Raw genomic sequence first — 13,077 nt, 5'->3', positions numbered from 1 at the left:
GTGGTAGCAGACTGTCGTCCTACAAGAGCCAAATATTGTTTGGAATCCAAAGACTGGCTGGAACATCACCTAACTGTGAGACCTTGGGCAATTCTTCTTCCCTCGGAGCTTATTTTCTCATCAATAAAGAATAATCTGTTCTACACCATAGGCTTTTATAAGGATCAAAATGAGAAAATACCAGGCATCATTCATATGTAGATACTAGCCAGAACAGTCCTTAGTAGTCAGAAAGATTGAAGACATGACCAAGATAGTATTTGACAAGGGTCCAGTCAGGCATACACACCAAGGACTGTCAGCACAGAGAAGAGAATGTCTGGGAAGCAGTCAAGGAAATAAAATGGTACTTGAGCTTCTAAGTCTAGCGTGGTTTTGGATCGCTATCTGGAGGGCTGCTAGGTGGGTGAGGTTGGGTGTGAGAAGAGAAGGGGTGTGCTGTGTCCATAATGGAAGCAGGAAACAGGAATTACATTTCAGGCCAGTAAGGGAGCATGTGTTAGTCTGGGTGCCGCATCCACACAGCAGATTTGTTCCACACAGGGCTCAGTAAAGGTGCAGCATTAGGAGACCAGGGCCACACCAAGACCCTTGGACTCTAGCCATTAGCTGGAGAGGTGCCTTGCAGGTCCTAGAGGAGAGGGTACTGCAGGAACTGATTCCTTCTGGCGTCAGAAGCATGGAGAGGTGATAATGAGCCCATAGAGGCCACAGCAATGGGTCACATTCCTGGATACTTACAGTGTGTCCTTGCCACCTTCATTGTGGGCACTAGAGGAAACCGAGGCAGAACGATGATACCAAACACCAGCAGAACTGGTTCCTGCTCTTGTGTAGAACCCAGCAGCCATATCGCTGCATATGCCCACACTTAGCTCAGACCCACTGGCTGGCCCAAAGGCTTGGGGCTCTTCAGGCCAAAAGCTGTTAGGGCAAATTATTGTTTTTCAAAATGTCGCTGCCTCTTCCTCATCCCTGTCCAGACCCACTCAGAGCCTTGTCACAGCTCCAGGGCCAATGGTTCAACATGTCATTTCTCAGCAGTGCCTGCCACGATAGAGTCCCCGGGATGGACAGTGCGCTGTCACTCCAAGCATTGTGGCCAGGATTAAATGTATCAGCCAGGTTAATTGTTTCCATCTGTTTAGCCCTCCAAACCTCCCTCCCTCCCCCCCATATATATCTATATATCTACATATATATCTACATATATATATATATCTCCTAGGAGAGGGAGTTAGACTAGTTGACATGTTTTATTAAAAAGAATAAATTTGATGCATTTATAAAAATAAGAAAATGTGTGATAGGGTGGCAAAGAACTCCTCTTGTGATTTTTAACTGATTTACATATTTTGTGTATAAATATTTTTTCATCAAAAGTTCCAAATCAGGGATGGGTCCCACACACCACACAAAATATATTAGAGACATTTATATGGATAGCAGGAAGGGAGACAGAGGGCTGAAATTTTCCAGGCACCCAGTGATTGATGGGGGCTGAGGCTCCCCCTGACGCTTTATTGAGTTTCCGATGATTATCTCTCGCTGAGACATTTTTTACAGATGACGGTCGAGCTGTCACAATGGACCATGGGGGGAAAAAAAACCAACAATAATAACACTTTAATCTTTTTACTGCACTGCTCCCTAGTATCTCAGATTCATCTTCCCTGACGCACGCAGTTCATTATTCTGCCCCTCCCTGGATGGGAAATAAAGGAAAATAAATATATATGTAGACACACTTACCCACATACATACACACACGCAGAGTATATAAAAGAGACCACCTCAGAACCAGAGAGGGGCAGAATTTATTGTTCTTTTTGCAAGTGTTGAGGTTTATTAGTAGAGATGCTGGGTTGGCTTGGAATTGGCTATTAATTACAGCATTTTGTATTTGTTTTTTATTGCGAGTTTTTAACATCTCAAAGGAAAGGCAGAGAAGAGGCAAGCAGGTGTGTAGCAGTGGGAGCACTGAGGACCAAGTTTGGTTAACCGAGTGACACAGCCGGCGAGGGGCAGAGGGCAGGGCTCTTGTTGCCAGCCCGCCCCAGAAGCTCTCCAGAACTGAATACTGCTTTGATTAGGGCAGAGGCTGGGGGTGTTGGGAGAGAGGATGAGTTCAGGGTGGTTATAGTACAAATCAAAGGGATGTAGATACCAGCATCTTAGGGGAAAAAAGGAGATTGAAGCAGAATTTGGATGGGTCTGCAGAGTAATAGATTCTTGGTAGTCTGCCCTACCTTTTGAATTTGATGATGTGAAGATGAGATACTGGCTTTGGAAAGCCCCACCTAGTCAGAGGATCAAGGGTCCCTGGGCCAGAGCAGATGCCACACTGAATGTCTGTGGCCATACATAAAGTCAACAACCTGTCTTCAGGTTCCTTTCCAGCCTTCCAGGGCTCCCCCTTTCCCATGGCAGTGAAGGAAGATGGGCTTGGGGTCCCTGTGGGAAGGCCGCCTTTGCTATATCTCCAATAGAATAAGTGTGTCCCAGTCTTGTCTTTATTTCTTCAAACCTTTTCTGAGCTCCTACTATGTGCCAGCTCCCATGCTACACAAAGATGGGTTCATAATGAGGTGAGCAGGGTCCTGTTCCCATGGAGAAAACTTCTAGTCCATGGTCAGAGAACATGGTGGCTGTAAAAACCACATTCAAGTGGGGGCTGGTGCTCCAGCCATAGACCAAGCTAGGTGACTGGACACGAAGGATGAAGAACTCTGGAATGCCTGTCCTTCAATAGCCTGTATTCTGCTTGGGGAGACAAGCTTGACATCTGCATTTGCCATGTTCAGCAATCTGAGAACACTCAGGATGATGTAAAGAGAAATACCAACTAATTTGAGGTAACTTAGACATTACAAGGACACATAAAGGGAAGAGTGATCCAGAAAAAATGAGACTGCTGGAGTTGCAAAAATCTGTGGAAATGTAGATAAATAAAAGGAAGGTGTAATGAAGGCATGCAAGAAAAAACAGAACAGCAAGTGTGAGCCATGGACTTGGACAGTTCAGTGTGGCTTTAGACCGGTCACGTAACCTCTGTAAGCCTCAGCTTCTTCCTTTATTAAATAGGAATAATATGACAGGCTAGTATGGTTCTAAAGAAAGTAGTTAGGAAGTTCTTGGCACTGTACCTGGCATGTGAGCATTCAACAAATGAAAGCCATTATGTTCTTAATGAAGAGTTACATAGCTAGCTGTTGTATACTGGAGGAAGACTGTGGGTCTTAGGACATTAGCCACAGGACCCAGCTATGACCCTCCACTGAGTATGAAGTGGGACCCCTGCAGTAAGCCAGATTCATTCCACAGTGTTGGGGTGATTCTGTTCAGAGTCAGCATGGTACCAGGAAGAGGAAAGGTGCAGTAAATGAGTCCTTATTACACAATAGGCAAGATGTGCAGCTCTTTACATACATTTTTTAATGTAACAGTTTTATTGAAGTTTATTTTACATACTCTGCAATCACTATGTAAAGAATATAATTCACTGGTTTATAGTATGTTCACAGGAGTTGTGCAACCATCAGCACAATCAATTTTAGAGCCTTTTCAAAAAAATTTTTTTAATTTTCATTTTATTTGAAAGAGAGACAAGAACTTCCAAGCCCTGGTTTACTCTTTGAAAAGCCCATAGCAGCCAGAGCTGAGCTAGACTGAAGCCAGAAATCCAGAACTCATCCATGTGTCCCATGTGGGTAACAGGGACCCAATTCAACCATCACCTGCTGTTTCCCATGGTGCGCATTAGCAAGAAGCTAGAATCCGAATCAGAGCCAGGACTCGGACCCTTGCAGGCATCCCAAGCAGCATCTTACCTACCGTGCCAAGTGTCTGCCTCAGTTTTAGAGCCTTTCATCACCTCATAGGAAAGTCCCCTATCTATTATCAGTCCTTCTCCATTGCCCGTCAGTGCGGCTGTCACTAATCTACTTCCTGTCTTTATAGATCTGCCTAATGTGGGTATTTCACAAACATGGAATCAAATAGCATGTAGTCTGTTGTGACGCGCTCTTTCAGTCAGTGTAATATTTCAGACATGTTGTAGCATGTATCAGTACTTCCTACTTAAAATTGAGTGGTTGAGTAATATGCTGTTTATGGCTATGCCACATTCTGTTTATCCAGTCATCAATTGAGGGACATTTGGGTTTTTTCATGTTTTGGTGGTTATGAATACTGCTAATGAATATTTGTGTACAAGTTTTTTTATGTGCTTAATGTTTTCAGTTTTCTTGGGTATAATATACCTACAAGTAGAATTTTGGGGTCATGTCATAACTTGGTGTTTTTCATCTTTGTGGATCTGCCAGAGTGTTTTCTGAAGCAGCTATGCCATTTAACATCCCCAGCAGCCGCGTGTTCGAGTTCCAGGTTGTCCATATCCTCACCCACTCCGTTACCTCTTTTTATTGTAGTCCTCACAGTGGGTGTAAAGTGGCATCTCACTGTGGTTCTAACTTGCGTCTCCCTCATGGCTAGTGATGTTCAGCATGTCTCCATGAGCTTTCTGGCCACTTGTATATCTTGGAGAAATGTCGGTTCAGATCCATGGTGTTTTTCCTTGGGTTTGCAGTTGAATCTTGTGAGGAAGGTGCTTTTCCCTCCGTTTTGCAGATGGAGAAACCAAAGCTCAGAGACGTTAAGTGTTTTGCTCAAAGTGAGACAGTGAGTTTTGCTTCCCAGTCTGACTGACCCCAACCCCATGTGCAAATATGGTGCTGCCCACTGAGGATTCACAGTAGGATCGCAGGGTCCTTTTGTGGGAGCCCTCACCAGCAGGAAGGAGGCAGGGAAGGATGGAGTAGGAAATCTGTTGGGAAAAGTTAACTGGGGCCAACTGGGAGAGACCTTTGAATGTCAGCAGAGGAACACAGGTGGGATCTGGCTTCCAAGACTGGTGATGACTTGTTAATTTTAAAATTGCTGTTTCCTTGGTGCAAATTGTTTCCTGTACCCCTTACTATACCACCTCATCTCAAATTAATAGGCATTAATGTTCCCTTATTACCAGTGATAAATTTGAGGCCTAAGGGGCTAAAGTGATTTTCCAGAGTCATAGAATCCAGGTCTTTCAGATTCAGAATTATGAATTCTTTCCTCTCAGAGACACTGCGTAAGAGAGATTACTTTGATGTTATTTGTAGCATTTACAAGCTTTTGGGGCAGAGCCTGTTCTGCATTCACATGGTGTAGCGCGTGGAAAGTACTCAATGTTTGGAGCAGTGAGGAAACAGACTCAAGTACATGGTGTAGAAGGACCTAATTCCAACTTAGATTTTTGTGGGGGCAGGGTAGTATGAGTGAGCCCTTGGGTGGGGGATCTCATTCCCAGATGTGGTGCCTGGGGGCTGGGGCTTTGCTCGAACTTTGTAGATCTGGGGTTTGGGAAGAGCGCCTGGAGCAGGACTGTGCAGATAGGAAGTGGATCTGACCAGACTGAGTCTTCCTCGTGTTCATCACAAGACATTAGGGTGGGAAGGACCCTCAGAGATCAGGGAGTTGGTGCTTCTCAGAGTATTCTCTCAGGAGCAGTGCAGTGGGTTGTTGTTATTATTATTATTATTATTATTAATTTGAAAGGCAGAGATACAGAAAGAAACAGAGATCTTCCATCCACTGGTTTACTCCTTAAATGGCAGGAATGGCCAAGGCTAGGCCATGCCAAAGCCAGGAGCCAGGGGCTTCATCCAGTTCTCCCACATGGCTGCAGGGTCCCAAGCACTTGTACTATCTTCCACTGCTTTCCCAGGCACATTAGCAGGGAGTTGGATCAGAAGTGGAACAGCCAGGAATTGAACCACATGGGGTGCTGGCATTGCAAACAATGGTTTAACCCAGCTAAGCCACAACCAGCAGTGGGCTTTTTTTTAATTATTACTATTTGACAGATAGAGTTAGACAGTGAGAGAGAGAGACAGAGAGAAAGGTCTTTCTTCTGTTGGTTCACTCCCCAAATGGCCGCTATGGCCGGAGCTACACCAATCTGAAACCAGGAGCCAGGAGCTTCCTCCTGGTCTCCCATATGGGTGCATGGGCCCAAGCACTTGGGCCATCCTCTACTGCCTTCCTGGGCCATAGCAGAGAGCTGGACTGGAAGAGGAACAACCAGGACTAGAACCAGCGCCCATATGGGATGCCAGCGCCGCAGGCGGAGGATTAACCAAGTGAGCCATGGCGCCGGCCCAGCAGTGGGCTTTTAAAATGTATGTTCCCAGGCCTTGCCTGCTGAATCTGAATGCCTGAAGTGAGCCCAAGAATTAGCATTTATTGATTAGCTAACCAGGTAATTCTGTCTCCACTAAAGCTTGAGAGCCATTGATACAGAAAAGCTTTTTAAAAACAGGGAAGGTGCGGCACAGAGGGATTGAACCATGTTGGTGAAATGGCCAGGTTTGTTTGTTTGTTTAAAGATTTTATTTATTTGAGAGGCAGAGTTTTAGACAGTAAGAGGGAGAGACAAAGAGACTTCCATCTTCTAGTTCACTCCCCAAATGGATACAACAGCCAGAGCTGGGCTGATCTGAAGCCAGGTGCCAGGAGCTTCTTCCAGGTCTCTCATGTAGTTGCAGAGGCCATCTTCCACTGCTTTCCCAGCCCATAGCAGAGAGCTGGATTGGAGGAGGAGCAGCTGGGACTGGAGCTGGTGCCCATACAGGATCCTGGTGCCACAGGCAGAGGATTAACCCACTGCGCCACAGTGCCAGCCCTGCTTACATCTTTAAAGGCAAGGGTATTGCTGCGCATTCTGTAACCTGTGATAGCACCAGCTCCTGGGAGTTGCTGCCAGAGGCTGAGCCTGAGAGAAAGGGTCATGGCTAGGACTCCTTTCTCCTGCACGAATGAGTAGTAAATTAAAGCTTTTGATATCTGGAGACCTTACCTCTTAGACCTTTTTTCAAAAAAATCTCCCCTACTAGACTTAGTGCCTTAGCCACACGTGGTCTATTTCTGTGCCCCTAGTGCGGAACCCCAGGGAGAAGAGCAGTGTTAGTAATGTTCTCAGCAATGTTTTTAAAACCTGTTACCATATTTGATTCTCTTAATGTTTTTTCAGTATTCTTCAGATTACTGCTTAGACCCATTTTACAGATAGTACATAAATGACAGTTAAGATTCAGAAGTGGTATGACTCCTTAAATAGCAGTTTCTCATCATGGGAGGGCATGTGTTTTGCGGTTTGAGCAGGCTGGGGAGTGGTAGGGCTGCATGCCAGGCTTCAGGGACCACTTTCTGCTTCTGCTGAGTCTGCCACTGCTGAAGCCAGGGAATCCTGCAGAGTGTACCTCTGGGCACAGACCTGCCACAAGCTCCTAGACCTGAATGTGGCACCTATGTGTAGACATTTCAATCTCAGACGGCAGGGGTGGAAGCAGAAGGGTGTGAGAGTGATGCTACCTGACTCCTCCTGGGTGTGAGGGCCACAGAACCTCCTCCCCTCAACTCCCCGCTCCCCGCCCCTGAAGGGCCAGGGAGGAGAAGCAGGAAGCTGAGCCAGCCTCGCCCTGCATGAGGGACAGGCTGGGAAGAAACGGTCCACCAGCTGGGGACCAGCTATACACACAGGCCTGGAAAGACGTCCATGTTCGCCGCTGGTGAGCTTCTGAGGATATACTTCCCCTTCATCGGTGAGGGCACCTCGCCCCACCCCTTTGTCGCCCTCAGCCACGCTGCAGAACGGTGGTGGTGCTGCTGCGCGGTTCTCAGCAGGAGGCGGGAGGAGGCCGTCCGGCATGCAGTTGCTGAGTGACTTCAGGTGGAACTGGCAGTTCTTCACTCGGCACTGCTTGTTCATGCTCACGGGGCGTCTCTCAGAGGAAAGGTGTATGCGGTGCTCCCAAATGAAACCTTTTTCTTTTTAATTTTTTTAAAATTATTATTTATTTTGAAAGATGGAGTTACAGAGAGAGGTAGAGAGAGAGAGAGGTCTTCCATCCACTGATTCACTCCCCAGATGGCTGCAACGGCCAGAGCTGCGCTAATCCAAAGCCAGGAGCCAGGAGCTTCTTCAGGGTCTCCCACATGTGTGCAGTGGCCCAAGGACTTGGGCCATCTTCTACTGCTTTCCCAGGCCATAGCAGAGAGCTGGATCGGAAGTGGAGCAACTGGGACTCGAACTGGCGCCCATATGGGATGCTGGCGCTTCAGGCTGGGGTGTTAACCCACTGCACCACAGCGCTGGCCCCCAAATGAAACCTTTTTCCACAGGCAGGCAGAACGTACTTTGGGAAGCACAAGATTAGGCCATAAGGATAATGGCAAATGTTGATTGAGAGGCACTGTGTGCCAGGCTCTGTGGTGAGCCCCTTCATGTAATCCTTGCAACAACCTGTGGAGGAGGTGCTGTTGCCATCTCCAGGTACTTGGCACAGAGAGGTTAGGTAAATTGCCTCAGATTGCACAGTCTGGAAATTCAGAACTGCAGTTCAAATGCAAGTGCTCTGGCTGCAGAGCTCACTTATTGAACAGTCTCATTCTACTCCTCCTCTGCTGTTGGCTGGTACTGTTGTTACTATTCCATAAACAAAGATAATAGTAGTGCCATATTTATGGTGTATTTTATTTGTTAGTTCAACAAGCATTTGTCAGGGGTATGTTTATGGCCCAACACAGGGCTGGGCTCTGGGGATATAACTGGGGAAAAGATGGTCACCCTTCCTGTTCTCACTGAGCTTTTGTCCTAGTGGGGAAACAGCAGGTGGGTGCAACAGAATAAAATACTGTCGGGGCCGGCGCCGCGGCTCACTAGGCTAATCCTCTGCCTTGCGGCGCCGGCACACCGGGTTCTAGTCCTGGTCGGGACGTCGGATTCTGTCCGGTTGCCCCTCTTCCAGGCCAGCTCTCTGCTGTGGCCAGGGAGTGCAGTGGAGGATGGCCCAAGTGCTTGGGCCCTGCACCCCATGGGAGACCAGGAGAAGCACCTAGCTCCTGCCATCGGATCAGCGCGGTACGCCATTGGAGGGTGAACCAACGGTAAAGGAAGACCTTTCTCTCTCTCTCTCTCTCTCTCTCACTGTCCACTCTGCCTGTCCAAAAAAAAAAAAAAAAAAAAAAAAAAAACTGTCGGGAGATGCCTGAGGAGCTCTTAGGAGCAGAAATGACTTCAGGCCTGGGAGGCATCACTGGAGGGAAGTGACTTCTAACCGAAGACCTAAAAATGAATTGCAGTTAGCACCCCGAAGGTGTGGGAAAGAGATGTTCCAGGCACTGGGGTGGTAGGAAGAGGGTTGTGATAGAGAGCCCTGAGAGGAGCAGGGGTCCTCCTCATGGACATTCCGTGTTAGTCAGCACTGATGACGTGGGAACTGAAGTGGCCCTAACAGGGCTCCGGGACTTCCTCTGCTTTTGTGGTGAGCAGCCTTGTTGCTGCACTTGTGAGACTGTTACTGCTTGTCTGCTCAGTGGTCTGATTATTCATTATTGTGTGTCCAGAAGCTACCACCGTGCACTGGTGCTCATTAAATGTTGTTTGTTGAGTGAATGATGTGTTTTCTTTGTCAAATGGATTAGACCCTTCTTGCTTTCTTGAGCCAACTATCACTTTTCCTCAGGTTCGTCATTATATCCAGCAGTTAACATCCTGTGTGGCAGTTCAGTGAAGCCCTGAGGGGCTTTGAGGTGCTGTACTCTGAATTCCTTTTCAGCTTTTCATTGTCCCGTTCTTTTCCCTCCCTGCCTGGCCAGTGCTTGATTGTAATCAATCTGCTTGATTCTAAAGTGTTGTCCCCAGCCACCTTCTCTGTGCTCCTCATCTGCAGTGGGCTGCGAACAAGCTTATCTAGCATGATTTGGTAAGACTGGTTGTGACTCAGAGTTAGCTATCTCTGACTGAGGTCCCAGCGGCTCTTTTGGAGGAAATGTGTGGATGCCATTGCTCATGGGACGATGACGTTAGCTGTGCAGAGGCCTTCCTACTTCCTGTTCTCCCTTCTCCAGCAAAGGTCAGATAATGCTGAGGGGTCATCAGTCTGGAGTAGAAGTGCTAATGTGGAGTGTCCTCCAGCTACGCACCACTCTAACTTCATATTCTTACATGTTTGGTGGAAATGCCTCCACCCCAGCCAGCTGTGAGCCTCAGGCAAGTTCCCCAGAGAGAGTGCTTGCACCTTTCCTTGAGCAGAGAAAGGAGAGGGCATCAGAGCCAGGGGTAAGACCAGGTCATTTGGGCTCTCCTTTCTCTGAGTTCTGATTTCTCTCACTTGCAAAATGAGGCTGGTTGCGTGGTAGGTTGGAAAGAAAGTGAGAACTCAGACTGAACCTGGGTTCTAATCCTTGCTCAGCCGCTTACTGGTTATGTGGCATCTGAACTTCAGTGTCCTCATCTGTAACATGGGAAGAATAATTCCCACTGTGTTCGGTCGTTAGAAGAATTCAATCAGGTTAAGTATGCTGAGTGACCATGCCAGCTATGTCAACAAATAAGATCTGTTAGTAGGATGAGGAAGCATGACAGTCCTCCGGCTTCTGGACTATACATAGCTTATTCAGTCCAGCAGGAGGTGAAACGCATGACCACCTGGAAAAGAGTGGTTAGGAATTATCTTTTGCTTTTGACTTCCTAGGCCAGATCACTCCTTGACTGAATATATCCCTTTTTCCAATGAGAGGCAAGAGGAGCCCACCCTTTGTAGGATATGTACCAGGGACTAGGGGAAAAAGGGATGCTGGTAGGCAGAACCACAATGAACTCCACCCAGAGGGAACATCAGATAGTTAACCCAGATGATTTCCCACCAAGGTAGAAAGAAACTATCACTTGAGCAGAATAGACATTGTTCTTGGAGGTCTCATTTCCCCTGGTAAAGTCCCACAGGTGGGGGTACCTTCCAGTTTATGGTCCACACTGAGACTAGCCAAGATAACAGGTGTAAATCAGTGATCCTCTTGGGTGGATAGGGCTGTGTGTGATTACCCAATCCAGAGAGTCTTGTGAAAGCAATGATTGCTCTTAGATTATCTTCTATCAAATTGAAGAGAGATGATCATGGATATTGACACTAAAGTGAGCCTGGGAGTTTCGGGTTCCTTGACCACATGAAATGCTTGTTCTTCCTTTCCAGGAATGTTTACAGGTAGGGTAGAAAAGCAGATCACAACAATACATAGACAATAAATTCCAGTCTTGGAGGGAACACACACAGGCACACAGAGACATACTGAACCCATGGGATTGTGTCTACGCCATCTGGAAGGACACACATCAGAGTGCTAAATGGTTTCTCAAGTTACTGAGATGTTCGCCCCTTTCTTCTTTGCACTCTCCTGTGATTTCAAATTTTCATCACTTTTAGAAATTTTAAAAGTTCTTTAAGAATTTAAAATAGCCCACCAGACTCTGAATGTCTTCAGAGCAGAGATGTGTTAGTCTCCAGAACAGCTTCCATGTGCCGCTGTTCTCTTCCTCTGCCCTCTCTAGCCGCCTTCATCCAAGATAGCGTCCCTTCCTCCTCTGGGAGGATCTCTTCATGCCCAAGTTGAGCCAGGCTCCTGTGTGGCTTTCTGAATCACCCCATTACACCACTAATACAGCATTTTTCTCAAACAGGACTATATAAAGATCTGTTTATTGTCTGCCTCCCTCTTCAGATTAGGTCAGGGACCACGTCTGATTGATTTTATGGCCCCACGATGAATCCTAACAAATAACAGTTGTCAGTCAGCATTTGTGGGACTCACTGGCCTGTTCTCTCTCCTATTGCCAGCACTGATGGCCAGGTACGTAATAGGTGCCAATTAATGTTTAGTGAATAGGAGGATGAGTGGGCGAGTGAATTAAATGCCTAGAGAAAGCAGGTAAAATTGGTGGCTCATGCATTTGTTGCTAACGGAAGCCTGTGTGTTGCTGTCTCTGCAGTCCTGGTCACCCGCGAGGATGACTTCAACAACCGGCTCAACAACCGTGCCAGCTTCAAGGGTTGCACGGCCCTGCACTATGCCGTCCTTGCTGATGACTACCGCACTGTCAAGGAGCTGCTTGATGGAGGTGAGAGCATAGTGGATGGGCTGGAGGAGAGGGGCTCACCTGGGAGCCCCGTTAACCCTCTCCCAGTGGGACATGCCTTGAGAATGGCTGTGCTTCCTGAGAGTGGCAATGTGCTCCTGAGATTTGCCCTCCTGTGGCTAATGTGTGTTCTTTGTGTGGGGTGGGGGGGGGGGTCTGCACCACACCACGCTGCCTGTCAGCATGTGCTGTGAGAGTTTTTTCCAATTGCTGCTCTCCCAGAAGGGTCCTGTCTTCTCCCCTGTGACCCGCAGAGCAAGGCTAAGGAAGCAAGGGAGAGGCTCTTACAGGCCATATTAAACTGGTGGCAGAGACGTCCTCCCTGATCCCGCCCTACCCATCTCAGGCCCCTTCCATTGCTCTGGATCATGACACCCTATTCTTTCCCATCATTGCGCTTGTCACGATCTGAAATTGTTTTTCTTTGTTCAGTAGCTTTCTCTCTAACTTGTCTCTGAGCTCTCTGAACACAGGAAGCATGGCTGACATATTGAAGTGTCCCCACACCTAGTACAGTACTTGGCCCATAATAAGCACTCGGTAAATACCTGTTGAATGATGACTGCCCTCCCTTGGGTTAGATGGAGAGACATTGTGTGCCAGTCCCAGACGAGCTGAACCTGCCAGACCCCTCCCAAGCCAGCACTCTTCCACTCTTTCTTTTTTTTTTTTTTTTAACAACACTTTTTTAAAAAGTTGTTTTTGTTTTTGTTTTTGTTTTTAATTTATTTGACAGGTAGAGTTACAGACAGTGAGAGAAACCGAGAGAAAGGTCTTCCTTCCATTGGTTCACTCCCCAAATGGCTGCTATGGCCAGCACTGCGCCAATCCAAAGCCAAGAGCGAGGTGCTTTTTCCTGATCTCCCACGTGGGTGCAGGCGCCCAAGCACTTGGGCCATCCTCCACTGCCCTCCCGGGCCACAGCAGAGAGCTGGACTGGAAGAGGAGCAACCAGGACTAGAACCTGGCGCCCATATGGGAAGCCGGCGCCACAGGCAGAGGGTTAACCAAGTGAGCCACGGCGCTGGCCCCTCTCCTACTCTTTCGTATCCCACTCCAGCCTC

At 47.6% G+C, this 13,077-nt stretch overlaps 1 protein-coding gene across 3 annotated transcripts in view; it reads left to right on the top strand.

The window, feature by feature from the left end:
* The window catches only part of CLPB (ClpB family mitochondrial disaggregase), a 142,055-nt gene that overhangs the window by 68,616 nt on the left and 60,362 nt on the right, over positions 1-13,077 (top strand). For all 3 annotated transcript variants that reach the window (XM_051822565.2, XM_002708715.5, XM_008264387.4), the window contains one exon: positions 11,867-11,995. In XM_051822565.2, the coding sequence (XP_051678525.2) occupies positions 11,867-11,995 (129 nt within the window). The remainder of the gene's footprint in view (positions 1-11,866; positions 11,996-13,077) is intronic.

The sequence above is a fragment of the Oryctolagus cuniculus genome, chromosome 1, assembly GCF_964237555.1.
Source record: "Oryctolagus cuniculus chromosome 1, mOryCun1.1, whole genome shotgun sequence".
Lineage (NCBI taxonomy): Eukaryota > Metazoa > Chordata > Mammalia > Lagomorpha > Leporidae > Oryctolagus > Oryctolagus cuniculus.
The sequence above is the reverse complement of the archived record's forward strand: the minus strand, read 5'-3'. Positions and strand labels throughout refer to the sequence as shown.